We start from the raw sequence: 27233 nt of genomic DNA on the forward strand, positions 1-27233 counted from the left end.
GACATTGATTGGTAAAAAAAACATATCATCCGGCGCAGAAGTTTTGTCCCCATCTGCACAACATTTTCACAACAATGGAAAACTCTGGAAAATTGCAGTGGAAACCTTTTGTTAAGCCAAGGGCCGCATAAAGAAAAGAGAGGGAGCTAAAATCTCATCTTTTAAAGTTCAGAACCCACAACTGTTAAAAAGGACGTTCGCTTCTACGGACTGGGAAAAAGTTTGCTGCTGCTTACTCAAGCAAAGTGAAAGCTATTGAAAGCTCTCTTGGCAAACACTCATAAAATATCGCGCGCAAATTGTGGCGTTGGAAAAAGAAGGCCATAAAGATTTGAATACATTTCAAGCTGTTATGCACTCCCCATTCCGGTTATTCGCATAACATGGTCGATAAAGCACATAAGAAGGAAACTTTCCCCTATGAAATCAGTGATGGCATTCTAAGATCGTTCATGTTTTCACAGAGCATTTTCAACCAAACATCATTTCAAGATCCTGCTTGCCATTCAATTCAATTACAAAGTAATAATAAAGTAGGCAGTAATGAAAAACTCATTTATCATCCTTTTTATGGTGATTTACGTCATGATCCCTATAATGCCGTCAAATATCACACTTTATCCTGCAAGCATGTAAGAGCAATGTCTACGCAGGATATATTCGCCACTTTTTCTTCATCCTTCTGATGCAGCACGCTGATAAGAGCGAACCATTGCGCACATTTGTCTGCCAACCATGCACACACAATAAGAGATAAATAAACCCCGACGTCAAAAAAAAAGCTCCACCGAGATAAGGATTCGCATTTCTCACGCAACCGCCACCATCATTTTTGCACACAGTCTACCACCATGTTTTACACAACAGGCAAAAAAGGGAAAGATTTAGGGTGCAGATTCGAGTCTCACTTTCATGGCCATCATCCGCTGAACAACGATAAATTTTAAGCACAATTTAACATCAACCGGAAGATAAGAGATGCTTTGAAGAATGTTCTCTTTAAGGAACAATTTGCAATTTGCGAACCATTTCCATTATCATGATCTTAATCCGTGATTCACGGGTTCTGATTAGCTAAGTTGTGTTACAGAAATTGGATTGGGATCGAATGCCCAATGTTCATTTTATGTAGAACGACAAAAGACACCCCAGACACTAGAAATTTCTTTTTTTTTTTTTTGTGAAGCCATTTTGCGGAGGATCAATTAAGCAAGCTGTCAGAGATTTCTTTTTTTTTTTAATGTAGGTCGTTGAAAATATTTTTTAAGTTTTGTCGCAAAAAAAATATTTTTTTCAAAAAACTTTAAAATTCAAATGCAAACAGAAGTGTAATCAACTGAAAACATTCTGAAATGTGGTTCTAAATCATTCTGCATTGATAATCATTAGCATTAGCATGTTTGAGCCTGTTTAAACAAATTTTGAGTTTTTATAAAAATCCGATGTACAGATGACAAAGTTTCCTTAAGGCTCTGAAAGGCATCATTCCCATATCGGCCATTTGGCGGCCATGTTTGTTTTAGAAAACATTCAAGTCTTGATTCAAAATGTATCCACCAAAAAATGGCTTTCTTTGTGTTGTTTGAGAAGGAATTTATATAAAGTGATTATTTTTTTTATTTCAATTTACCATTTTTTGACCCTGAATTCAGATCCATCATCGACAGTCATTGCCCCAAAATTTAAATAAACCATCTACGACCTGAAGATGTCACCAAAAAAACAGAATTAAGTTATAATTATAATAATCGAGTTTATGAGAAATAGCACCGTAAAAATCACATTAGTCTAACCTCACCCCCCTAGTGGCACCAGCCTCTGATCATGCAAAAAAGCGAGAATGCATAAAAAAGCGAAATTTCTCAAAAATGGTTTGAATCACACTTATTCAAATGCAAAGAGACGTTCACTCAGAACCCCTGATTAGCTGAGTTTGAATAAGCGAAATTAATATAAATAAAGCACGCTTAATTCATGCTTTAATTTTTTTTTTTTGCATGGTTTGGGGATGACCCCTAATTAAATTAGAAGATTATGCCATCGCTGTTTACTTGCAGCGAATTTTATTCAATATTGAAGCACAATCCTCATGTTAAACTCATGATTCTGTTGCCTATCGAAAGGCGATTTCGTGAGAATCCGATTAAGCTTTGGTCAATCAGATTGGTTCAATGATTAAATTTCTGCGGAAAAGTAATGCTTTACGCCACTGTGGGCGAAACCGAACCCAAAATCGTATATTTAAATGCGGCTATAAAAATGCATAAAATAGTGTCTCTTATTAAAAAAAATCCGGAGAATCGATTGGTGATGGTCCTATTCACCGCACGAAATGGCAAAATAACATTTTTTTGAATCGCACTGTATTTAGAAAGAAGTCTTACTACAGCCATCCAAAATGTACTAAACTTGTGTAAAAATGTCCCAGAAATCAGTAAAAGTAATCACTTGCACCGCAAAAATCATCTAGGGTCAATTTAACCCTAATCTCGCCATTAAATAGTAGTTTATGCAACAAGTTGCAAAAAGAGGATTTTTTCAGCACGAGTCGTACATTTATCCAACGAGGTTTACCGAGTCGTTGCTGAACGAGAAATAGCCTACTTTTTGTTCCAAAAACACACAGAGTGAATATGTCAAATTTTCATGTATTTTGTCAATAAATCGTTTAAATCAAAATGTTGAAAAGTGTTACTTTTCGAAACAAGTGCTGAAAAGTTCAACTTTTCAGCACCCATTTGAGTGCTGAAAAGTAGAACTTTTCAGCATTTTTTGAAAGTGTTGCTATTCGATTCTGTTATTGGTACAAAAAGTTTTTCGTTCAAGAATGACAGGAAAATTTGACGGAATTGCAAAAGGAAGTTTTTGCAATTCGTGTGTTTTTCCTGTCATTGACGAAAAATGTAGAATCGAATAGCAACACTTTCAAATAAATGCTGAAAAGTTCTACTTTCAGCACTCAAATGGGGCTGAAAAGTTGAACTTTTCAGCACTTGTTTCAACTTTTTTTGATTTAAAAGATTTATTGACAAAGTACATGAAAATTTGACATAAAATTTCACTCGTTGGAATTGCAAAAATGTATGAACTCGTTGCAAAACTTTTTCAGCACTCTTCGTATTTATCCAACTCGGTGAACCTCGTTGCTGTTGCAACATAAACTACTACCGTCAGTGAGGGTGACATTGGGTCTGGGGGGTGAGATTGGGTCAAAGTGATTTTTGACGGATTTTACCATTTCTCAGGTTCTTCTCAATGAAACTGAATTCAGTTAAAAGGGTTGTGTAGGGGACATCTTAAGATGACTTCGCTGAAAATATCTCGTTCCTAGAACAAATCCTGTTATTTTGGCAGCTGTCTAAAGTTGGGGTACGTTTTTGGCCAAAAATCATTTTTCTAATATTTTTGTTAGAATTGCTCGAAAACTACCCAAATGTTTGAAAATCTCTACTTCAAACATTGTAGCGTGTCAATACGATTCCCTCGAACAAGAAACACTGTTGGATGACTTGATTTTACCATATCGTTGTATTTGAGCATCATTTTAGTTTCATTTGACCCAATGTCACCCCTTCTATGGGGTGAGATTGGGTCAATTTTCAAACTATTGGCATTTAAGGTAGTTTTCATCAAAATCCACCATATTTTGAGAAAATGTTAGTAAACTATCTAAGAACAATTCTACGTTGTAAGATTTTCGATGTTATTTAAATTGTTTTTGTTATTAAGAAATTACGAGAGGTGTATCGTTTTTTGACCCATAGTCACCCCCACTGACGGTATTTTAAATGTGAGGTCAGTTGTTTAAAACCTGGAAAGTGTTTTTATGGGAAAGATCAGACAATTTTACATAAGAATAACTATTTGCAACAATTTCTACGCCTAGCTAACAGCTCTTGGCATTAGAGAAAAAAATATCGAGAAAAAAAACTATTATGTTTTTAGGAACAGCAGACCGCAGACAACATTTTGCATATGGATCATGGACAGTCGTTATCTTAATCACTAGCGTGCACTGGAATGAGTTAGATAGGGCTGATTTTTGTTAAATTAGCTCGGTTTTAGTCAGGGAATATTCATCAATCAAGCAAAATCAAACCGCCCATATTATTGCTTCACTTTCCTTGATGAGCTGGGTAAGCTAGCTTTCTGGACACATTTTTTTGAAAAATTACAAAATGAATTGAAAAAGCTAAGATAATGTTGTCATTGTCCATCCAGATTGGAATCTAGATTTTGATGAATCTAGTTTCGTTTTCAAGTATGAAAGTTTCTTTCTATCATAAAATAATTTTAAAAAATAATTGATTTGGCACTGATTTTATTCTATTCTTGTTACAAATAAGGCACTTAACAGATGCTATTACATGTATTGATCATAAAATTGAAGTCTTTTTGGATTTAAAAATTAAGTATATCATTACGACACTTGAGCCCACAGTAACTGAGCTTTTCAAATGAAGCTTTGAACAATTCTAGAGTTTTATTTTAAAGGTCCTATAAACTATTGTCTTTCATATGTTTATAGGACCTATTAAAAAACTCTGGAATTGTTTAATTTTCTCTATTTGAAAAGCTCGATGTGCATAGTTTAGGCTTCATTATTGATAAAATCCTATGCTGGTTTCACGCTTCCTAAACAGACTATTATAAAAATTATAAGAAATGTCTACTTGTTTAAATATAACTCTCCTCGTTTTTCACTATCACAGCTGCAAAGAGTTTCGGACGCCGGCCACAAATACTGTTTAGCTTCGTTTTACTGCTGCTCTCTGGTATATACCACACTCGTTTGAATCTCCGGAATGTCAACAGTGTAGAAACACCCCTTCTCACTTCTGCATTGCTCCTATCTTCATCCATAACACCTCATGCACTTTTTTTTCTTAGACTGCGAACAATGATTGACGAAAGGCTCGTATATGCTCTAATAGCTCTAACTACTAAACTACAAACTTTTCTGCCATTGAAAGAAAAGCCGAGCCCAGCACTAGTGGCTATCGTGATCGTGGTCGTGGTCATGATCATGATCGTCTCCTCCGCCGACAACTGCGTGACTGTGACTGTGTCCATGTCCAGCTGAAATTGAAAGAAATAAAAGATTAATTATAGATCAATAAGTAACCATGCGTCTCCACCAAACACATTCAATGGAGGTGCCTGATTGGAATCTCGAAATAAAATCACTTTTACAAATTGTTTTCAGTACAACAATACTGTCTTGACACACTAACGATAAAAGCTGCAAAGTCAATTATGGCTTGAAATTAATCTCATTTGTATCTCAAATTAAATGCATAAATTTAGACAATTTTATGAGTCTTCACGACAGCTTGCCAGAACATTATTAGAATTGACCACCCTCTATCACGGTGTCGGTCCTTTACGAAACTAGAAAAACATTAAAATGTTTATAAATGACCCCAATCCCTAGAACCAAACACCAAATTGCTGGCTGGTATCACCTCACCTGGCGCCGGTTTTTAAATTAAATGGTTGAATTAAACACAGACAAGGAACGGACGCTAAACCAGGGGTGACCAAAGTGTGGCCCGCGGGCCCATTTTGAATAATCATGTAATATGGCCAATTGATCACCTGTCAAGTGATTTTATACTTTTTCAATATTATGTTTTATTTTGAATTTTTTTAAGCAAATCTTTTTTTTATTTTTTGTTGATAAAAACTAATGATTTTTCAATTTTTGATCCCCATTTTAGAACACAATTTCACTACAGATTGTCAAGGGAAACAGATTGGTCGATGCAAAATAAATCGGCACTGGCAAAGTATGTTTTGCGCTTGCAACACTGCCAGTTTTGCTGGGCGTAAAGAGCGGTTTGTGTTCAGCGCGTTTGGATCTGGCAAACATTGGCCAATCTGTTTCCCTTGACAATCTGTAAATTTCACAAGTTTCAATATAAGTAAAACTAGTAAATATCCGAGGTCGCAAGTTTTGTAAAAAGCTTTTTTACAACCCTCCCCTCCCCCATTATTAGAAATTTACTCGAAAAATCATGTGCAAAAATATGTGTTCATAAAACTTCAAAATATCAAGAACTTAAGTGCAACCGGCTGAAAGCAATTAAAAATACATTCCTCTGCGTTTAGAATCATTTACTCAAAAATAATTAGGATTTTAGTGATTTTTTTATGAATAAATGTTTTTTTGCTAAAATGATTTTTTTACGAATATATTTACATTTTTTGAAAATAATGATTGCAAATCAACTTTACGGCTTAACACATTTTCTAACATTTTTTTCATTGAAATGTTAAAATTCTGGCTATCAACGATTTTTTAATGGTCACACTTAGACCGTTACAAATATTTTTCAAAGTTTATGACCCCCCCTCCAAAACTGGTCCAAAAAATCAGGGGGCCAAAAAAATATTTTTTTCAGAAAAATTTAAAATAAAAGTAAAATCAACTGAAAACAATCTACAACGCCTTTTTCTGCTTGATTATCATATTTGGCATGTTAGAATATAGAATAGAACATAGGCCACACCCTTTTCCTACTGCAATCCAAGTCGAGCTTATCATTCCCATTGGCCAATCAGAATTAGTTGATTTAAACTAATGTAAATTTCCAATACTAGTGTAAATTTTCAAAACAAATGAAAATTTCCAATGAATCTAATGTAAATTTTCAACGAACCTAATGTAAATATACATCATTTATCATGATACCTTTTGGTACATGATAAATAGTGGAAATTTACAGGAATATTTATTTCTGTGTATAATGCATTTTAAACACTTTTTTCTAATGCTAAAACCGTGACTCGTAAATTCAATTTTTAAACTTTTTTTGCCTCCCCCCCCCCCCCTCGACTTTGGTCAGAGTCAAGGGACATAAACTTCAAAAAATATTTGAAACGGCCTTAATTTAACATAAATTATGCAGATTACATGTCCCCATTCTCAAAATGTGAAAAAAACAACTTTAAAATTTTATTGTACTCACACAGCAATCCACTTTAACGACCCCCGGGTCTTTTGTGGTCTCTGTTGCAAGTTTCTGCTCATTTCTAGGCATCCGAATGTTATGTGTGGTAAGTGACCCTTAAACAATAAAAACAACAATACCTTTAAAAAAATACCATTTTGTGTTTTCTATTATTTTTAATTAACAAAAATGTTGGAAAAATAAGAGAAAGTGCAAAAAAAACTTGCTGATAGATGTATTTTCTAGTCTTTAACATTCAAATAACGTATTTTTTTTTAATAATGTCTTTTTTTTGTAAATTTGGCCCGTAAGCTCATTTGAGCTTCAAATTTGGTACGGCCTCCAAAAACTTTGAGCACCCCTGCGCTAAACTCTCTTTATAGGTGAAGACATAACACAACGGGCAAGCTATGTTCAACAATAGGACGTGCCTTCTTTTAAGGTTCAACCACCGATTGCGTGCGGAAGAAACGTAAATATTGTGTCGTTTATGTGACAACATGTTTTAATGTCGTAAAGCATAATTTCCTCTACTAGGAACGTGATCCGTACGCGGTCAGCTGTTTCTAACGGGAAAGGATTGAGACAAATATAATAAAAGGAAGGATTATGGTTTGTATTTCGCTTAAATATATTGTTTTCCCGAAATAATTCATTTTTTTAAATTTTACAAAATGATGTTGGTTACTTTAAAGCCGAAAATGTGAAAAGAGGAACAAAAAATTGCAATGAAGTATTACATTATTACTTAAAAAATAATATAGTCCAGACTCGATTATCAAATAATCGAATCAATTTTTTTTTCATCAGCTTTTGGTTCCATTAATTTGAATGGCAATCAAACTTTACTCCCTTTTACATAGATTGCTCATATTTAGCCATAGTTTGTCTCAATCAACGATTTTTTCATTTAAATTTGTACGCATCAAAATTTTCAGAAAACAAACAATTTAGTAGAGAGTATGATAATTAGTGAAGAATTACTTTATGCGATAAATCAAATGTTCAAAGTGTTTTGCATTTTTTCTGCGCTACAATAAACAGATTTGCAGCAGTTCAACATCGGAGCCAATTAGAACTGTGCCAAAATCAGCCCCTCCGTCGCATCGTTTGATAATTCGAAGAACAAATTAAAATTATATCGCATGACTTCAATCAATTTGCATATCAATGAAAATTGGCGCGAATAAACTGACAAAAACATTAAATAAGGCTACGGCTATGATGGTTCGCGTCAGCAGACGTCAACGATCGGTCCCCAAATGCAATAGGAGAGAGAAAAGGGGTTTGGGCAGGGGCCTTATTTTCATCGATACGCCAACCGCCAAGATTGAACGTGTAAAGCGAAAAAGAATTGTTAATTTTCTCACACATTTTTCGTCAATACTTTACGTCAATTGGCTAGTTTAGCAGACAAACGACGGTGAGTGTGCTTGCACGTGTTTTGTTTATAATTATTATTTTAAAGGAATAGCGACTCATCTATCTTTAGATTTTATTTTTTGCTTCCTTTTTAAAGCCAAATCTGTCAGTCTCTATAACTCAGCTGTGTGCATACCTTCAGTCCAACCACATATCAGTTTCCCAGCTGGCTTGAAGTGGTCACAATGAGATGATTGAATTTCTGTGGATAACTTCACCGGGTTCTGTTCTGCCATTTTTGTCACGTACCACAGAAAATAAACAGACATTCACGCACGTACTGCTGGGTATCCGTAGTCAAAAATAGCAATTTTGCTGAAACAATCGCAAATCTGTGATGGAGTTTTTGCGAGGTGAACATATATCTGCTGAGAAAAAAAACGGCTAAAACTATCGCAACAATTTAAGTGCACACATTGTACGTTGTTTAGAGCCAGTTGTCACACACAATGCGGCATTAATGCTTTTTAATGCTGCTTTCGCAGTATGTCACACTTGAATGTCTTGCAAAACTTTTGTAGCATCATCCGGATCGTGCATTTGAAAACGCGTCTAACTTTTATTTAAATAAAAATGTTCAAAAAGTAATTTCACTTATTTATTTATTTTGCTTTTTCAGAACAGCAATCTTAGTTATTTTTTTTTTTTTTTTAAATCACCTCACCACTATTCGACCTAAGCATTCATAAAGGAAGCACGCGAGCGTTTTTCCCCATCGTACATCATGATACATGGTGAAGCACAAATTCCGTTGAAAATGAAATAATAACCACAATGACATAATACAATAATAGCGATTATATATATTATATATTTAAACATTTTAATTGTGCAATGTTTCAAAATTAACGTGTTGATTTCCAATCATATTTTAAAATATACAATAAAATCAATTTACTTTAAAGAAAAAACATAAAATCGATTTCTTCCCGGAACTAAACATTGCGGCGAAACAAATGACGCCAAATAAAGTGCAAACAAATTTTCTAAATGTCAGTACAATAATCACTCAATTAGGCGTCATTCAATCGTGTAATCGAGCACAGTCAATATAAAAGGTGAAAACGTGCTTGTGTGGAACATCTTCCGAAAGCCATCTCTAGCAGAAAGCCAAAGAGATGAACACAGATTGACAGACACACACACTCCAAGACACCGCTTAATTATTTCTACGGCACAGTCACGTAAAGCCAACATTTGCGCATTTATTTGCTAATGCTCCAAATGTCAGCAAGCGAAGTGGACATTTGTTTAGTTGCTCGAAAGGGTTAATTGACTAGCATTTGGAAGCGATAATAGACTAGACCTAGACCCACCTTCACGTATACATATCGACTCAGAATCAAATTCTGAGCAAATGTCCGTGTAGGGATGTGCACATAAAATATGCACTCGGTTATATCAGCACTGGTTGAAGCGATTTTAACCATTTTGATCACAATCGATTCGTCTTGGGCCCCTTAAGTCGCTATTGAAAATAAAGTTTAGTAATGCTTTTGATTAAAGTCCGAAAGATTGTAAAAACGATGGTTTTTGTAAGAATGTCACGTTATACATTTCATGTTATACATTTCGTGTTATTCATTTCATGTTATACAATTTTAGAAGGGTATTTAAAATACCTTTCGAACAAGTCCAAAACATTGAAGATTTGACAACCCTATCAAAAGCTATAAGCACTTAAGTGTTATTTATAGACTTTTTTGAAACCGACTCTGAGATAATTTGCTAAAAATATTGCCCAGATCTATCATGCGAACTATCATTGATTGAGTAATCAAAAGCCCTTTTCGATGAGCCAGAAATATTGAAGATCTGAAAAACCTATCGAAGGAAATTAGTAACTTTTTTTTGTAGATATTCACTGTCTTTTTTTAATGCAGGAAGCCCATTATTTTTCAAGAAACAATAATTATTTGTGAATACAAAGAGACGAGTTGTTCCTTTTAATTCCGCTATATATTATATATTATATAATATATAGCGGAATTAAAAGGAACAACTCGTCTCTTTGTATTCACAGTAATGCATTCTGCTAAAACGCTCAACCAAACCACAATAATTATTCAGCAATGATGCCCATCATTGAAAATTTGGCTATTATGCCATGACTGCTGTTTCGAGAAAAACGCGGTTTTGTGTTTTGGTGTGTAATTTCTTCAAATTCACATAAACTTAAGAAGTAATTACGTAAAACCATTCGTGTAGCACTTATATGTTTGGCCGATAACAATGATTTTGTTTATTTGAGGTGTGCGTTGTTAAAAACACTATTTAACACTATTTAACTAACTCCTGTGGTTACTCCAGAGCACAACTAATTTTTGTCTTCAAAATTAAATTTCTCTGCAACTATGCATTTTTTCAACCTGGTTCAACATGCTTTAGTTTATATAGAATGTTAGCTTATATCCATTTAAATTTCATTCAATTTGGTCGATCCAGTTACGAGTAATGGGGAAATACGTAATAATCTCGATTTTGCTCTGGGCGGGATGGGGTTAATCAAAGTAGCCAATTTTTCGTTTATTCTGCGGTTAAAATTTGCCTTTTGGCGAAACATTTTGGCTAATGTGTGACATTTGTTAGTATTTTTTAACGCGTTGCAACAGCTTTAGCGCATCTAATCCGGAATCTGAAGGATAGGTTTCTTGTAGGGGACAGGTGACACAAGGAAGGCAGGTCGCAAAACGGCACAATATGGCCACGGAACCCTAGGGCAGAATGCGGAAAAAGCTTAGTGCGATTCAGAACAATAGAAAAGAGTGTCGGGCGTCGGGCATATGTTCATGTCCTCTAACTTGGTCATAGGAGAGAGAACCCTGAAGAGCGGGAGTCGGAGTTATGAGAAGCCGAAGTTGGAGTCAGAGTCGCTTTGAAATCTACCAGGCTCCGCAGCCCTGCGGAAAATTATAGCTCGCGATCAGCACCATACGGCAAAGTCACCAAAATTAATCCTAAAAAATATTGGTTTTATTTCAACAATTGAATTCTCCTTTACTAACTACATTGTACCAATATAAGGGGAATTACAATTATTCAAATGTAAAATTTGCATCTATAAAGCGATAATATTGTTCTGTTATGTACCAAAACATAGCCATTACCCTCAACTGGGGTGAATGGGGCTACAGCCAAAATTTTGATAGCAGTTCTTAGTGTATTTGAAATCAGTGCTCTTTTTACGTTGTGTTGTGTTTGCATTTTTATTAATTATAAGCAAGGCTAGTACAGCTGTCCCTATTCGCCCCTACGTATCCAAATTGGTATCAGATGACGGTAAGTAATGTCTTTCAAGTCTCAAGTCAAAATATTCGTGAAATAATAGTTCCAAATATTAAAAAAACTATTGTAAATGAATACTAGCTAATTTTTAATTTATTTGGCATAATAGCCATTTTTTTTTTGGTCCTTAAAAACATTATTTTGAAAAAAAAAATCAAGTTTTAAGGGGATTATTTAGACAACAAAGCACAAGTTAGCACGATAAACTCAATTTTGTCCAAATGGCATATTAGCCATTTTTTCGATGATGGGCAGAATGTACTTATTACTAGATTGATTTGTCATGCTTTTATCTACTTTAAAATCTTTGTAACCTTCAAAGACGTTAAGCAATATGTGATGGATTAGGTTTAGTTTTAAAAGGACCACAACTTCCTTGATTATATATAGGCAGAAGTATAAAAAGCAGAAATAAAAACAGTACAGTTGTTACTGAATCGTAAATGAATTTGATTAAAACATCCATCATCAGTGGTCTGATGTAATTAATATTACAAAAATACATTTAAAGACTGCATCAGTTCGATAAACCAACATGCACACACACTCGTCATGTGAATGTGTTGAACAGGAAAAATCGCTATGCATACATATTACAATTTTCCTCCGGGGCATCCCGACGACAACGTCTGCGATGAGTCAGACATGACGAGCTGGCCTGTCATCATCATCTCATCGTAGCGCAAGTAAAATTAACGAACGTGAGCCTGTCAGTGAAAGAATCACAATTGATCAATGGTCAGAACCGGCCCGGCTTTGCTTCCAGGTCACACGACAGTTGACACGCGGGGGATGTCTCTATGGAAGCACGTTGTTAGTGGTTTATATAATTGCATCCACCTTATTTGTCCGACAGATGCTGTCAGCTTGAGCAGCTCCCCCTCGGTAACTGTTACTCCATTACTGGTTTTGCTGATTCCAGTAATGGTGTGATAATTTATGTGCATATCACTGGTTGATTTTATTTAGCTGAATGAAAATCCGTATTCAATTTGAATCTGATTTTATTGAATGAACACAACGTTGTAGGAGCAAATCACTTTGAAACAAATGGCTTATAAAAATCTCTTTTTAACGGTGCACATCAACCAGAGCTTTTTACACCAAAATGTTTGTTACAGACATTTTAGTGTCTTCAAAACTACGGGTACTATCGATATAATTCTTGATTCATCCCCAAAATTACTTTCTACAAAATAATTTACAACAAAGTTTAATTTTTTTTAAACAATCGCATTGTCGAAGAAGTGGGTCCGTATACAAATTTGACAATTTTGGAAAGATAACACCTTCTTTGGTTGCTGTGTACCTTAACATTTTAATAATAATGATAAATTGTTGGTATCCAAGTATACCTATCACCGAGATTTTCAGCTTGAGTGATGTACTGGATTTCACGCACATCTCACTTGATGCAGGGTTCAGCTTGCTACAGCTGAAGAAAACACATAGCTTAACAAACAAATTACTTCACATTAGTTAGATCAGTTGATTAATTAGCAGTAAAGAGAATGTGTTTCTTTTACTCACAAGTAGTCTAGCTAGCCATTTCAAAGTGTTTACTCCAAAAATATTTAAACAGATGAATCAATAAATGAACCACAATATAAAAAGTTCTAAAACTAATTCCTTCAAGTTTTTCCATCCAAAAAACACAAAAAACGGTTACAGATACACCACAGGAAATTATACCTTCAACCTAATGGCACTTGAATCTATATTGACACTACTTGAACGATTTGTGAAGTGTCAAGCAATTGCACGCTCTTGATACAAAAGCTTAGGCCAGATCTGCCCAACCGATAGTTATCGATTCGTGGAACAATAGTGGACAACGGCAGCAACTTGAATGTGTTTGAAGTAAATTTTAAATATTTACACAATACAAAGTGTCGAGTAGATTCTTTTATGAAAATGTCAGCATTAGCCTTTTTTAAAAAAATGAATTCACTCATATTTTAATTGGTGTAAAAATTGTTAAAAACTTTTTAATTACACTGACAAACTTTGACGAAAAACCAACCAAAGTGCACATGTTTCTGGGGGCCCCAAAAATCATGCTTCCCCTCGAGTTGAGCCTGCGCAGAAATTTTGTTGGTCGGTGTTATCAGTGATATTAATGATTCATTCTCTGCCAACTCACACGAAATTGAAATTTTTTTCTAAAGGGTAATTTGGTTCTCTAATCAGCATCAAAACAGTTTTAAACCCTCCGCCTTTTTTGCCTTCCTCACGTTACTGAGGAAAGGCTATAAAATCACTCGAAAAATGAACTTCTCAATTAGACCTCCTAGACCCACCTTCATGTATACCTATCGACTCAGAATCAAATTCTGAGCCTGTCTGTGTGTGTGGTTGTCACTCGATTATCTCGACATTGGCTGAACCGATTTTGTCCGTTTTGGCCTCATTCGATCCGTCTTGGGGTCCCATAAGTCGCTATTAAAAATCATGCAGTTTAGTTAAGTACTTCAAAAGTTATGCTTAAAAAACGATTTTAACAAAAGTCCGGAAGATTGTAAAAAGGGTGGTTTTTGTAAGAAAACCCGTCATGCTATACATTTTCAGAAAGGTATTTAAAAGACCTTTCCAGCGCGTTCAAGACATTGAAGATCTGACAAATCTATCAAAAGTTATAAGCACTTAAGTGTTATTTGTACGCTTTTTGGAGGCCGGATCTCAGATATGTTCATGAAAACGTTGTCCGGATCTCTCATGCGACCTATCGTTGGATAGGTATTCAAAAGACCTTTCCAAAACGTCCAAAACATTGAAGATCTGACAACCCTATCAAAAGTTATATGCAATTAAGTGTTTTTTACGCACTTTTTGCATTTTGGATAGCACCCTTTAAATGTGAGGAAGGCGCCAACCACCTAAGGGTGGATTAAGTAACGTTGTGATGTTAATAAGCAAACCCCTTATGTCTGTATATAAAAATTTTTGTAATTGTCTGCTCTACAACTTTGTAGACCATTGTTACACTCTAAAAAATAACCCTGCAAAGTTAGAAAAAACAGGAAATTTTAAAATGAAATTTTTTGTGCTAAATGATATAATAGAGTTTCAAGTAAATCAAAGAGGGGTCAGGGCAACTGACTGCTGGTATTTTCATTTTCGGAAGAATAATTTAAATAACTCAAATAAATATATCCATTAGGAAAAGATAACTTCTTTCAAGCCGTTTACCATACAGCAAAACTCTTTCCCAGACAATGTAATCAAAGTTAAATAGTCTAAAGCAGCAAATATGGCTTTATCAAATCTTAACATTTCAAGTGCACAATGTTGCTACGCCACTCTAAATAAGTTAAACATTACCAAAATCTCCCATTATAAATTGTTCCGCACCGGAAAACTGTGACATAAATTTACTGTGGATGTATACAGGTCTACAGCTTCCAGCCTATCAAAATTCAAACAAACCTACGACGATGACTGACGCGAGCTTAAGCCTATTTTGTTATTAATTCTATGTGGAGTAAAATACATTGTTGGTGAAAGCGTTTATCGTCAAGCTCGTCATCGGCGACCATGAGGGCGGCATCGCGCGTGGTTTATTTGATCGAGAAATTTGCGAATCAAGTCGCGGCGTCGAACGAAATCAATAACATACAACACAAAACAGCCTTGTGATCGATCGATCGCAAAAAAAAACATCTCAGGCGAGTTATGTTCTCGACGTGCAGGACAGGTCGCCCTGCTATAAGTTATTATTAACGAGCTCCTTGAAGCTAAATTGGAAAGCTTTGTGAGGTGCAAACCGTTGGACGCTCCTACTTTGGTTTAATTCAACTGCGCGCGCTCGTGGAACTTGCTTTCCAAGAAACCATCAACCAAGCAAGCATGAACGGTATGGACTTGGGTTCTTGAACAAGGTTGCCTTGGGAAAACAATAGCAACAAAAAACAACAACCTAGGTGAGAAAGGAAATACAAGACGAGATTCTGAGAATCATAGGGTGGAGTGTGGAGCAGGGAGCGGTGCTGACTCACCAATCATCATAGAGAAGTAAGCGGTTTTGCACTCATTGAGCGCGGCGTAGTGCCAAACAGGTTTCTCGAAGGAATGCCCAACTTGTTTTGAACTTTAAAGCTGCGAACGAATCAAGCTTTTCTCGAGCTAGCTTTAATTTGGTACTGCATCTTATGACACAAAAGCAACTACACTCACAGTCACGGTTAATCCAAATGCATAACAATATCCGTTCTGCTAGCTTAGAGCAGATCCTACACCTACTGTACGTAAAGTTGCTATGAGTCCAAATTCTTATCTAGAGAGAATTAATCTTAGAATCTTAGCAATCCATGCGATGATTATTTTTACAAAAAGCTGGTTCAGCTTCGTCCGATCTCGGCTCCAACGACACAAGTTACACAGTCTGCGTGCACCCATTGGAAATGTCAAAGAGTTGTGCCGTGCTTGCAGTGCACCCAACAAAGTAGAACGTTTACCGGGCATGACTCAATGTTTCAGGCTTAAATCACATTTAAGTGGATCATTTTCGGGGACCAGTTTTAGCCCATGAAAACATGCGCATTGCAATGGGAGGTAAAGATGATTGTATGGCGAAACCACACGCGAGCTCTCGGTTTGCTTTCGATTATTTTCATTTTCATCAACATGTTCGCCGCTCACGTGCGTTTGGCGTTCTTTTATTTTCATTAATAAAACCAGCGATCAAGGCTACGCAAGACATGTGAACCGTTTTGTTGGAGCGAAGCCAGGCGACCGACGCCGCAAAACATGCAAACAACTCAGCGACGGTGGAAGTGGAAGCAAAACAAAACCTGAAGTACGGTTGGAACCAGTTGTTGGAAACGCCGTCAGTTCAGCTTAAGCATCAAGTTTAGGAAAAAATAGTTGAGTCACTGTGACGTATTCGTATCCGAAGATATAGGTCAAGGACCTATCTTCCTGATCTGCACTTTAGGATTCATAACTTAAATATTGTTCTAATATTTTTCTTAGCAGTGGTAATTCAAAAGCAACCAAAAATTCATGATTTTCTAGCAACATATCACATTTTAACATCAGCTAGTCAAACCATCGCGTCTCGGTGGTAAGTATCACTTCGGACCGCATGTTTATGTTTCCGGTGTTTTCCGCTCTTCTGAACCTTTTTTGATCGTTTCCTTGAACTGTGATCAACGCTAATCATTTGTAAAAATGGCGTACAAAAAATGTAAGCGAATGTTGTTCATTTGATTCACCCCCCTAAAAGGTTTTCGAATTTATGTTTAAGCACATAGTGAGTATAGAGTTATCTAAGGCCGATCTCACGCACACCAGCACACCGTTTGTTTTGCTGGCTGGTACAAAATTTAACCTCAATCTTTTTCGTGTACGTACACGCAATACATGCGCACGTAGATAACTCTATGGTGTAAGTCCTTATATTGGGCCTACCGAACCCAATTTAATTTTAAAATTTCGGGCTGATACAGCAATAAAAGGTAAATTTATCAAAAAATGATAATGTACGAGCTTGACCATTAACAAATCTACATAAGTATGTAGAAAAAAAGGAACCATTGATAAACCACGTGGACCCATTCTGGAAATTCAGCGAGAGAAGCAGAAGTACCAGTAAACCCGTTCCCGTACTTTTCTGCAGATAGTTTTTTTCTCTTTGGTTAGCTTCTCGTGTAAACATCCTTTATTGCGCACTTGCAGAATTTTGTCAAAAATGTAAGGAAACGCGCTGCGAAAAAGTTAATTTTAGAAGCTGCAGAAATTCTGCAATTCTGCGGGTACGGGAATTAACCTTTTATTTTTGTTTGGTATATTGCTCGTTATGATTTGTTAGGCGCAAAAAATAAGTGTTTGAAATTGGTTCATGCATCTTGGACGGTTTGAAAATCAAACAAACCAACATTTATTCTATCTCTCTAATCCAATTTATACAACCAACCGACCAAAATCAGATCCCACTGACCCACCATCAGAGAAATTCCAAGAATAAAACAGAGTGTAAACAAAACAAAACTACGTTAGCTTGCGAAAATATTTGACGAAGAAGACCTCGGTGAAATGAGTCGCAATGCGATGACGGCGTGGCGACGGGCGGTAGGACGCTGATGCCATTTATCGGAAAACCTGTTTGCGGTGTTTATTTGAAATCGTCACTTGCTCACGTTTCCGATGCAAACTGACCAGAAACGTGGTGGTACTTGGAGAGGTTAGATTAAGTTTAGGTACCGTCAAATGGGGCAAGTTGGCACTGCTGTTTTACCACTTTTGTTTTAAAAGTATGGTTTTTTGGTTTCGGTTTCACAGATAGAAAGCTGTACAATCTGATCATCAATTTTTAAATTTAAATTGTATTACTCTCAAAATTTCTGTCTCAATTCGCTTCAGATGACGGCATTGTTTATTTTAAATAATGATTTCTGCGTGTATATTAGGGTGGGTCATTTTTTTCGAAAGTGCTCGGATTCGGCTGAAATAAAGACCATCTTGTAGAGGGTACCCATAGGGACTCTCATACCAAATTTGAGCTCATTTGGTTGAAAACTGGCTTGTCGCTCGGGGGTTAAAGTTTACATGGAAATTACTATGGGAAATGCGTGATTTTACTTCAAACGCTCCTACAAGCTAAGCGACAAACTTTAGCCCACACTTACACTAGGTAGCCGTGTCGGGGGTGTTCCAAGGAACATTTTTCTCTAAGGGTTCATGGTCATCCGTTCAACCCTGAGCTTGCGCAAAGCCGAAACATCCGGCGACGCCCCCGACACGGCTACCTAGTGTAAGTGTGGGCTAAAGTTTGTCGCTTAGCTTGTAGGAGCGTTTGAAGTAAAATCACGCATTTCCCATAGTAATTTCCATGTAAACTTTAACCCCCGAGCGACAAGCCAGTTTTCAACCAAATGAGCTCAAATTTGGTATGAGAGTCCCTATGGGTACCCTTTACAAGATGGTCTTTATTTCAGCCGAATCCGAGCACTTTCGAAAAAAATGACCCACCCTAGTGTATATATTTCGAAGATGCAGGCACGATGGCCTACCTGTGGCGCTATTCTATCGATGAATAAATTATGCTTTTGTGCCCTTTAGCTTACAAACCAATCAACTGATTACATTACTTAAACTAATCACAGTTGCATGAACAAATTACCAATAAATTATGCAATGCACGCAAGAGTACCGTTTGGTACGTGCTCAAGACAGTATTTATCTTTGAAGAGAAAGAAAAAAAATAGAGCAACAACTCTCTACTCACTTAGGAACTTAATGCCGAACATGAAGAAGAATCCGACAAATACGGCCAGATATTGCCACAGTCCGGAGCGTTCTTTGGACAGAACTTCGAAGAAGATTACATACAGCAGCGTGCCGGATGCAAGTCCCTGCAGGACGACCGACACCACCTGGGTGCTATCCGAGGCGCTTCCGTTGCTCAGCAGAATTCCAATGCCGATTCCCATCGGACTGACCACGGAGTAGGTGAAGATGTAGGCAACGGCTAGCCAGAACTTGGTTCGGGCCACGATGAGTTCAACTCCCACGCAGAACGCGATCACAAACTTGTGCGCAGAAACGGCGCCAAACATAAGCCAAACTGTAGAGGTGGATCCCTCGAGGCCAACGGCGAGTCCCTCGAAGAGTTCATGAACCGATAACGCCAAAACGATCAACAAACCGCGAATCGAAGAGACCAAATTTCCGTCGTCAATATCAGTGGGTGGTAAGTGGTGATGAACGTGATGGTCGTGTGGATGTTGCGAGCTGCTGCGAACCACTTCCGTTTCCGTTGCGATTCCCCGCTTCTGGTTCTCCAAGTCGTTTGAGATTAGATCTGCTGTAGAGATGCTTCCGTTGCGAATTTCGCTGTTTTTCTTGCGCATGATAATGCTTTCTCTTGCATGGGTGCCTCTCATAATGGCTCCTCCCGCCACTTCCAGCTCGTTAATTTTGGCGTCATTCATTTTGCGCTCATGCCGATGAAGATAAAGGTGCACTAGTTCTTCCACGAAATAGATGATGAAGAAACCAGCGCACATCAAAAATTCTCCCAAGCTAAAGCTCAGCTGGGGCATAAGTCCAGCTTCCGTCAAATGAAGGATTGTTTCGTTGATTTCCGGTAGCAGATGTTGGAAGGTAGTACATAGCAGGGCTCCCCCACCAAACGAAAGTAGTAACGATACCAGCAAAGTTGCTTTTGCATCGGCAGCTTTATCCGTCCACTTGAACCATTGAGCCAATTTGAAAGGAGCCATTCCACATACCATACTAACGAAAAATAGGACGAACATTGCAGTACATTTGGCAAACACAATCGACTCTGTTTCATCTTCCTCGTGGTCGTCGTGATCATGGTCATGGTCGTGATCATCGGCTCTTCCCACTCCCAGCAGGTTCACCAGTGTCGTGCTATTCACCTCCATGATTGCAAAGTCCAACTATAAACTTATTATTCTTCCTTTGTCCAAAAGGCCCCTTGTCGCCCTCAGATTGGCACCTTCACTCTCTTCACAGTCGCTCAGTCCCTTCGGAAATACCCAGGCACTCAACGAAGACGCGATCACCGTTCACCACCACCGTACTCCGAGCTCAAAAACAGACTAACCAGAGCAAGTAAGAGTATTAGCGTCTTATAGAGCCCACCAGGTAACACCTGCGACATGCGAGAGTAATTTTGCCGCCTCTCCTTCTCGCTCTCTCGTTGGCTCAAGACAGGTAAACGGCGTCGTTCAAGTGATGGATTGTTGATCGTATGACGAACTCCTTCAGTTTGTCCGTTCGTCGTTACTGCCGCAGGCTACAATCCGTTGACGGCTGCGCTCTCCCTGTGTGTTTGCGAACACTCCAAATCGTCCGTTGCGCAGGTAGTTTGCTTTGTAGTCTTCTCTATCTTACTCCCCGAGGGCTCCAAACTTCAACGATGTTAACCTGGGCAGCAGCAGCAACAATTTGGCTTAAAATATGTCACTTAGCATCGCGCTCTGGACTCTGGGCGATAATGACACGTATTGAACTGTCTGCAAACTGGTTTTATATTAGCGAGGTACTTGTTGTGGGTGGGCGCATCAGCTCTACTAAATCTGATGGCTATCTGGCGTACGTGAAAGCTTTATCTAGTCACGACCTGGGGCACGCATTCAGATACCGGGCAGTATCACGAATGGTTCATCGTCGGGTTGGAAGAGAAAATATGACCGATTGACCTTTATGTTTATATTTAACTAGTAATTTGTTGGTTACACAGTAAAAAATATTAATGAAAATTTACATTATTTGGTGTTTTTTAATACTCCTGACTCAATGTGGTTTTAAAAACACCCAAAAAGCAGAAACTGGAAATTTGGTTTATTGGACCTTTTCAAAAAAAACTCCAGATATTTAATTCAAAGTTCTCTTACGTGCTGTTATCTGCCCAACTATGACCAAAATCTGCTGCTCATGCAAAATCTTTACCTTAGTCAGTCCCAGTGTGCGCTTTTCGTCCACTTCGCTAACCGTGTCCATCAGGTCTTTCACAGGATAGTAGGTCTTTTTGTCGATCAGCCTTTGCAAGCTACCGTGGCCCATCTTCAACGAGTAATCGATGTACTTGAGCTTGTTCCGATCCAGCGAGGTGCGCAACAACCCTTGATCATTTCTGATTGAACTAGGGATCATGTATAAACCAAGTGGCCTTCTTAAGGGGAGGGGGGGGGGGGTTAGAAACCTGTCAGAAAAGCCATTGCCCCCCCAGATCCATTTCAATACTTTCAGCCTTTTATAAAATGATCACTTTTTAAAACTCATGTAACTACTTTCAAAAACAATAAATGTGCACTAGAGTGCCCAGAAAAAATGACCCCCTGATCCACAAGCGAAAAACTTTTTTTTTGTTATTTTAAATTTTGAGCGAAATTGGTTGAGATTGATACCCGAGCCTGATGTTGGTGAAAAAAATAACGGCCCCTTCCATATTTTGAACATGCGAAAAAATACATGTTTACAAAAATTTGCAGCCTGAAAAGGTGATGAGATGGGAATTTGGTGACCAAAAGACTTTTATGTAAAATTGGACGCCCGATTTTCATCGAACAACACCAAAAAAGTTTTAAAAACTCTGCCCATTTTCATTACATAACTGTAAATTTTTAAGAACAAGTCATTTTTAGGGAAATTTAATGTACTCTTTGCATCTCCGAAGACAATTAACAAAAAAAAAATAATAAACATAAGGGGTTTGCTTGTAACAATCACGAGTTATCGCGATTTTACGAAAAAAAAAGTTTTGAAAAAGTTGGTTGTGTCGATCATGGCCATTCATCACAACCCGCGACAGACATGAACGACGCAACGATGAGAAACAAATAAAAATCTCTTCAAAATGTTTTTTTTTTGTAAAATCATCGCGATATTACGAAAAAAAGTTTTGAAAAGGTTTTTTTATAAACATAAGGGGTTTGCTTGTAATCATCACAAGTTATCGCAACTTGTGATGATTACACCAAAACCCCTTATGTTTATATTTTTTTTGTAATTGTCTGCTCTATAATTTTGTATAACCTTGTTACACTCTTAAAAAATAACCCTGCAAAGTTATAGAAAACGCGAAAACTTAAACTGAAAATTTGTGTTTTAAATTGAAAAACGACCCTTCTAGGTGAATACATGTAGAAAATCTCAAAATTTTAATTTTACAGAAAATTTACCAGATTACTTAAAATATGATTTCCAATCACTCCTGAAAGTTTCATGAAGATATTTCATGACTGAAGATAGTAGCAGACAATTTAGGCTTTAAATTTTGCCATGCGCAAAACAAACTGACAAACTTTCTGAGCGTTTTTCTCAAAACACTGAGTTCATGTTCATTTTCGGGTGCCACGATATCTCGAGATTGGATGGACCAAATTGACTGAAATTTGGGGTGAAGACTCTCAAGACATATACCGTGACGAAGCTCGATTTTGAAATTTCGTTTTTTTTTAATACAATAATCAAAAACTGATTTTTTTACTGAAAAGCATAAAAATATTTTTATCTATTTTTTAAACAAACTTTATTTTAAATAGGCCTTTGTCATGCACACGGGATCGGTTTAACGAGTTTTCACCAAAATTGTGAGCCTATTTGGTCTAAGCAGTGTATGGATATCGTGGCATCCGTTTTTTGAAACTGATAACTTTAAATACTATGAAAACATTCTGCATTCTGCTAAAACGCTCAACCAAACCACAAAACTTTAAATAGCTATATCTCGGCAACGATACAGCCAAACATAAGCTTAAAATTTATGTTATCAACAGTTGTCAACAGATGTATATTTTTATGCCCACAAATCTGATTGAAAAAAGTTTCAATGTGTGCTCATGTATCAAGGGTTGACATTTTTGCCGATTTACATGTATGTATTCGCTTAATGTAGATTCGAAAAATGGAGTTTCAAAAAATTTGGTGTGTTTTTCGATGAAAAATACGTTTTTTTTTTAATTCAAATCGGACGTCCAATTTTACATAAAAGTCCCTTGGGCACCAAATTTCTACAGTATGTAAAAAAAGTATTTACACCCCTTGGGCACTATGCACATTTTGTGATGAAACATGTAAAAAAATTAAAGTTTGACAGGAACCTAGTAGTTACTATGTTTTGTTCAGAAACTCATGCCAAACATTTTGCTACAAAAAGCTCATGAAAAGATGATTTCTATAAAAAAGTTATATAACAAATACTATTACGAAAATAAAAAAGGTGCAAAAAAAGTTTGTACACCTTTCGAAAAATTAACATAAATAATGTTACATATTTGTTGACAAATCGCCATAAATCCAGTCTCCCAACTCCAAATAGGCATCCTTGACTGATTAAAAAAATAATTTGGATTGAATATTAAGTTTACTAACTACTTGGTATAAAAGTTGATATAACTCTGGAAATTCTATATAAAACTTATCTAAACTTAATTTTGCAAACTTTTAATTCAACTAAATGTCAATATATTACAATAGAATTGCTAAATAAATATTTTGGAGTGGGTATAAAACCGTTTTGGGGGTATTTGTATCGATAGAATAGATTTTTCGTTGGAATTTCGTACCAACCCGGAATTACGTCGTCGGAAAATCCGCTGGCATCTGAACCGATCCACAATTTACAATTCAACCTATGTGGCATCAGAAAGGGCATAAAATTTCCGATCTTTTGATACCCACACATCCAGGTTTTCTATAAAACCCACGTATCTCATCACCTTTTTAGGCCGCAAATTAGCATAGCATAGCATAGCATTGGTGTCTACCCGTAGCTGCTACTTCGTTATTGACCAGGACCCCCAAACATTGCTCCGTGGACCACAGATGAAAAGTAGGAACCAATCATCACCCCTTCGCAATTTTCAAAGGTCCCTATCGTGCTGATCAATACCGACGCCGGCCACGACCAGTGGTAAGACACGGGGAAGTGGATGGGAATGTTAGCCGATACTTGAGTGATGGGACCGCCAAATCGACTGCGTCTCCGACAAATTATCACATGAGTTTTGAGGGGTTAGTAAGATGGGTATGAGGTCAGGATTCACTGTGGTAGGTGATGCGACCATGAGCAATTTGTTTATCGGTTGAAATTTTAAAAATCTTAGGCAGCCGGCTGCGGAAAGATACCTATCTAGGGATTTAAATATAGTATTAATTCGACCGCGATTCTCCAGAAATTCTCCGTCGGCGTGCCTTCCGATCAACGGTGATGTAGGAAGGGCTTCATTCATTAAAATTATTTTATATCATAAGCCTTAAAACATATCCGTCGACGTGCCTTCCGATCCTCGATGATATGGAAAGGACTTAATCCAGCAATACGACTTGCTTGTCTCAAAAAACAAAAATCGGATCGTTTCTATCGAAAACTATATAAAGAGAACAAAAATAAAATTCATCGGCCAACGAACGCGCGAACAAAATATAAATGAAAAAAAGAAGAAGAAGAAATCCAATCACCCCATGTACACAAATAGCGACACAAAAGAGACGGAAAATAGCACAAAAAAAACAGGATTGCGCGTCCACACAGGCACCGCACTACTGATGCCATTATTTAATTATAATAGCCAATCACCCAATGCACTCGAACAGCGACAAAAAAGAGACGGAAAATAGCACGAAAAAACAGGACTGAGCGTCCACACAGGCACCGCACTACCCATCACCTTTTTAGGCCGCAAATTATTGAAAAACACGTCTTTTTTCGCATGTTCAAAAATATTTACTCCTTTACGATAAAACAAAAATGGAGCTCGGATTCGTAATATTGAATAGCGATAGATTACCATAGTGTCCTAAAATTCATAAAACCCCGAGAAACCCGCGATAATATTCTTCAAAGTAGACAATCCCAATGAATAGATGGAATTTGAGGGATTTTTGCAAGGTTTTGCTTGTTTTTATTTTACACTCTCTGCCGACACAAAGAGGTAGAATTGCTAATTTCACCGTGTGGAATCTCCGCCAGGTAGATCCCAAAAGGGGGAATACCCGACGCCGTTGCATTCATTACAGTTTAATGCAGTTTAAATGTGGTGCGTTTTAGTACACCAAAGTAAAACTGCCAAACACATGGATGGTGCCAAGATAACGAACGGAAAACAGACATGTGGTGATTCATATATCTAATTTTCTATATATGTACTTGAGTTCCTTAAATTAGCAAGGGGTATTCGTCCAGCTGTGGAACGTCCTAATCGATGCTAATGATGATGATTTTAAACAGTTCTTGTAGCTTTTGTGATTATGATGTTGTAGGTATATTTTTCCTATACAATAGGAAACAATGAAAATAGGAATGATTGATTTGATGTTTGCAGATTAGTTATATGATATATTATATTATATAATATTGCCTTTAATCTTAAAATTTATTCTTTGGAATACCTGAGAGTTTGACGTAAACAAGGATTGTATAAATTTATATTTTAAAATCATAGAATCTCAACTATAACAAGCCAACTAAAATCAAAAAATGTGTCTACACATTCTCAATTCATGGGGAGTCATACACTAGGCACCTGCCTAGAATCATATTTATTTTCTAGTTTCATACAAGCACCGAACAGTGTTTATCCAAACTTTGTATTGAGAATTTTGGCAGTTCGACGCTTCTGCAAACATTACATAAAAACGTTACTTAATCCACCCTTAGCTATCCAAAATAGATACACAAGGGCGGACCTTTCAGTGTTCTATCAACTTGATTCATTATTCATACCATCGATTGGGTAGTCAGATCTTCATAATTCAGGGCACTTAAGGGCTTATAACTTTTGATAGGGTTGTCAGATCTGCAATCTACTGAACTCGTTGGAAAGGTCTTTTGATCACCTATCCATCAATAGGTCGCATGATAGATCCGGACAACGTTTTCATCGAAAGATATGAGATCCGGTCTCTAAAAAGTTTATAAATAACACTTAAGTGCTTATAACTTTTGATAGGGTTGTCAGATCTTCAAACTTCTGAACTCGTTGGAAAGTTCTTTCGAATACCTTTCTAAAAATGTATAACATGACGGGGTCTTTTACAAAAACCACCCTTTTTACAATCTTCCGGACTTTTGTTAGAATCGTTTTTTAGCATAGCTTTTAAAGTACTTTATTAAACTTTATAATTTTCAATAGCGACTTATGGGACCCCAAGACGGATCGAATGATACCAATACGGTCCAAATCGGTTCAGCCAGTGCCGAGAGAATCCAGTGCAAATTTTTTTGATCAACATCCCACCACACACACAGACATTTGCTCAGAATGTGATTCTGAGTCGATAAGTACACATGAAGGTGGGTCTAGGAGGTCAAATTAAGAACTTCATTTTTCCGGTAATTTTATAGCCTTTCCTCAGTTAGGTGAGGAAGGCAAAACTGATGGTTGAACGCATTTTTTTATCACAGGGTAAATAAGATCTATTTCTTTTTTCAAAAATGTTTTTTTTTAATTTTCTAAATCAAATTTACAACTCCAATAGTTCAAGCTAACGTGAAATTTTCCAAGGATTCCGAATATGTCAAAACTGAGACCAAAAAGTGCCGCTACGGAAGCCTACAGGGCAAAAACTAACGTTGTAGAATGTTTGTTATAGAAAAATCGAAAAACTATGAAAAAACGTTACTTAATCCACCAGAAGGTAGTTGCTGCCTTCCTCCTAAAAGCCTTGCAACCACACACTAGAAAAGCTTTGGCTAATGCTTACTTAGTATAGACACTATACATCTAAGTGCTGCCATCTATGATAAATTTAATGAACCATTTGAAAGCACTGTAGGACTGCACACTCAAAGTAAAAAGCATCCTTTTTCCAAGTTCACCCGTCGTCACCCTTTAAAATGGTATCGAAAATGTACTGATTTTGACATACCCTTTTAAAAGGGTGACGCCGGGTGAACTTAAAAAAGGATAGAAAGTATACTTTTTGAGGATTGCAAGTACCCTTTTGAAGGATATTTTTGATTTTGAGTGCAGTGTTTGTGTGCGTGCTCTGAGCGGAAAGTTCCGACAGCTATCCGCCAGAGCTTTCAAATTATGTAGATAATGACCCTTTTTTGTATCAACCGAAACAGTTTTTCGAACATAACTTTTTAAGTACTGC

At 36.9% G+C, this 27233-nt stretch overlaps 1 protein-coding gene across 1 annotated transcript; it reads right to left on the reverse strand.

The window, feature by feature from the left end:
- Window positions 1–4304: 4304 nt before the first annotated feature.
- On the reverse strand, window positions 4305–20627 carry LOC6034440 (zinc transporter ZIP1). Its single transcript, XM_001844703.2, has 2 exons — window positions 18886–20627; window positions 4305–5079 (listed from the first exon to the last, which is right to left on the reverse strand). The coding sequence occupies exons 1-2, from the start codon at window positions 20048–20050 to the stop codon at window positions 4991–4993; spliced, it is 1254 nt and encodes a 417-aa protein (XP_001844755.2). The 5' UTR covers window positions 20051–20627; the 3' UTR covers window positions 4305–4990.
- Between the last annotated feature and the right edge of the window lie 6606 nt (window positions 20628–27233).

The sequence above is a fragment of the Culex quinquefasciatus genome, chromosome 1 (assembly GCF_015732765.1).
Source record: "Culex quinquefasciatus strain JHB chromosome 1, VPISU_Cqui_1.0_pri_paternal, whole genome shotgun sequence".
NCBI classification, from domain to species: Eukaryota; Metazoa; Arthropoda; class Insecta; order Diptera; family Culicidae; genus Culex; species Culex quinquefasciatus.

What these genes read in the sequence shown, in the direction of transcription:
- LOC6034440 (XM_001844703.2), bottom strand. Translation starts at nt 20,050, where the DNA reads ATGGAGGTGAATAGCACGACACTGGTGAACCTGCTGGGAGTGGGAAGA. An exon ending in GTTCGGCATTAAGTTCCTAA is followed by an intron (nt 5,080 to 18,885) that starts GTGAGTAGAGAG and finishes TTTCAATTTCAG; the next exon opens with CTGGACATGGACACAGTCAC.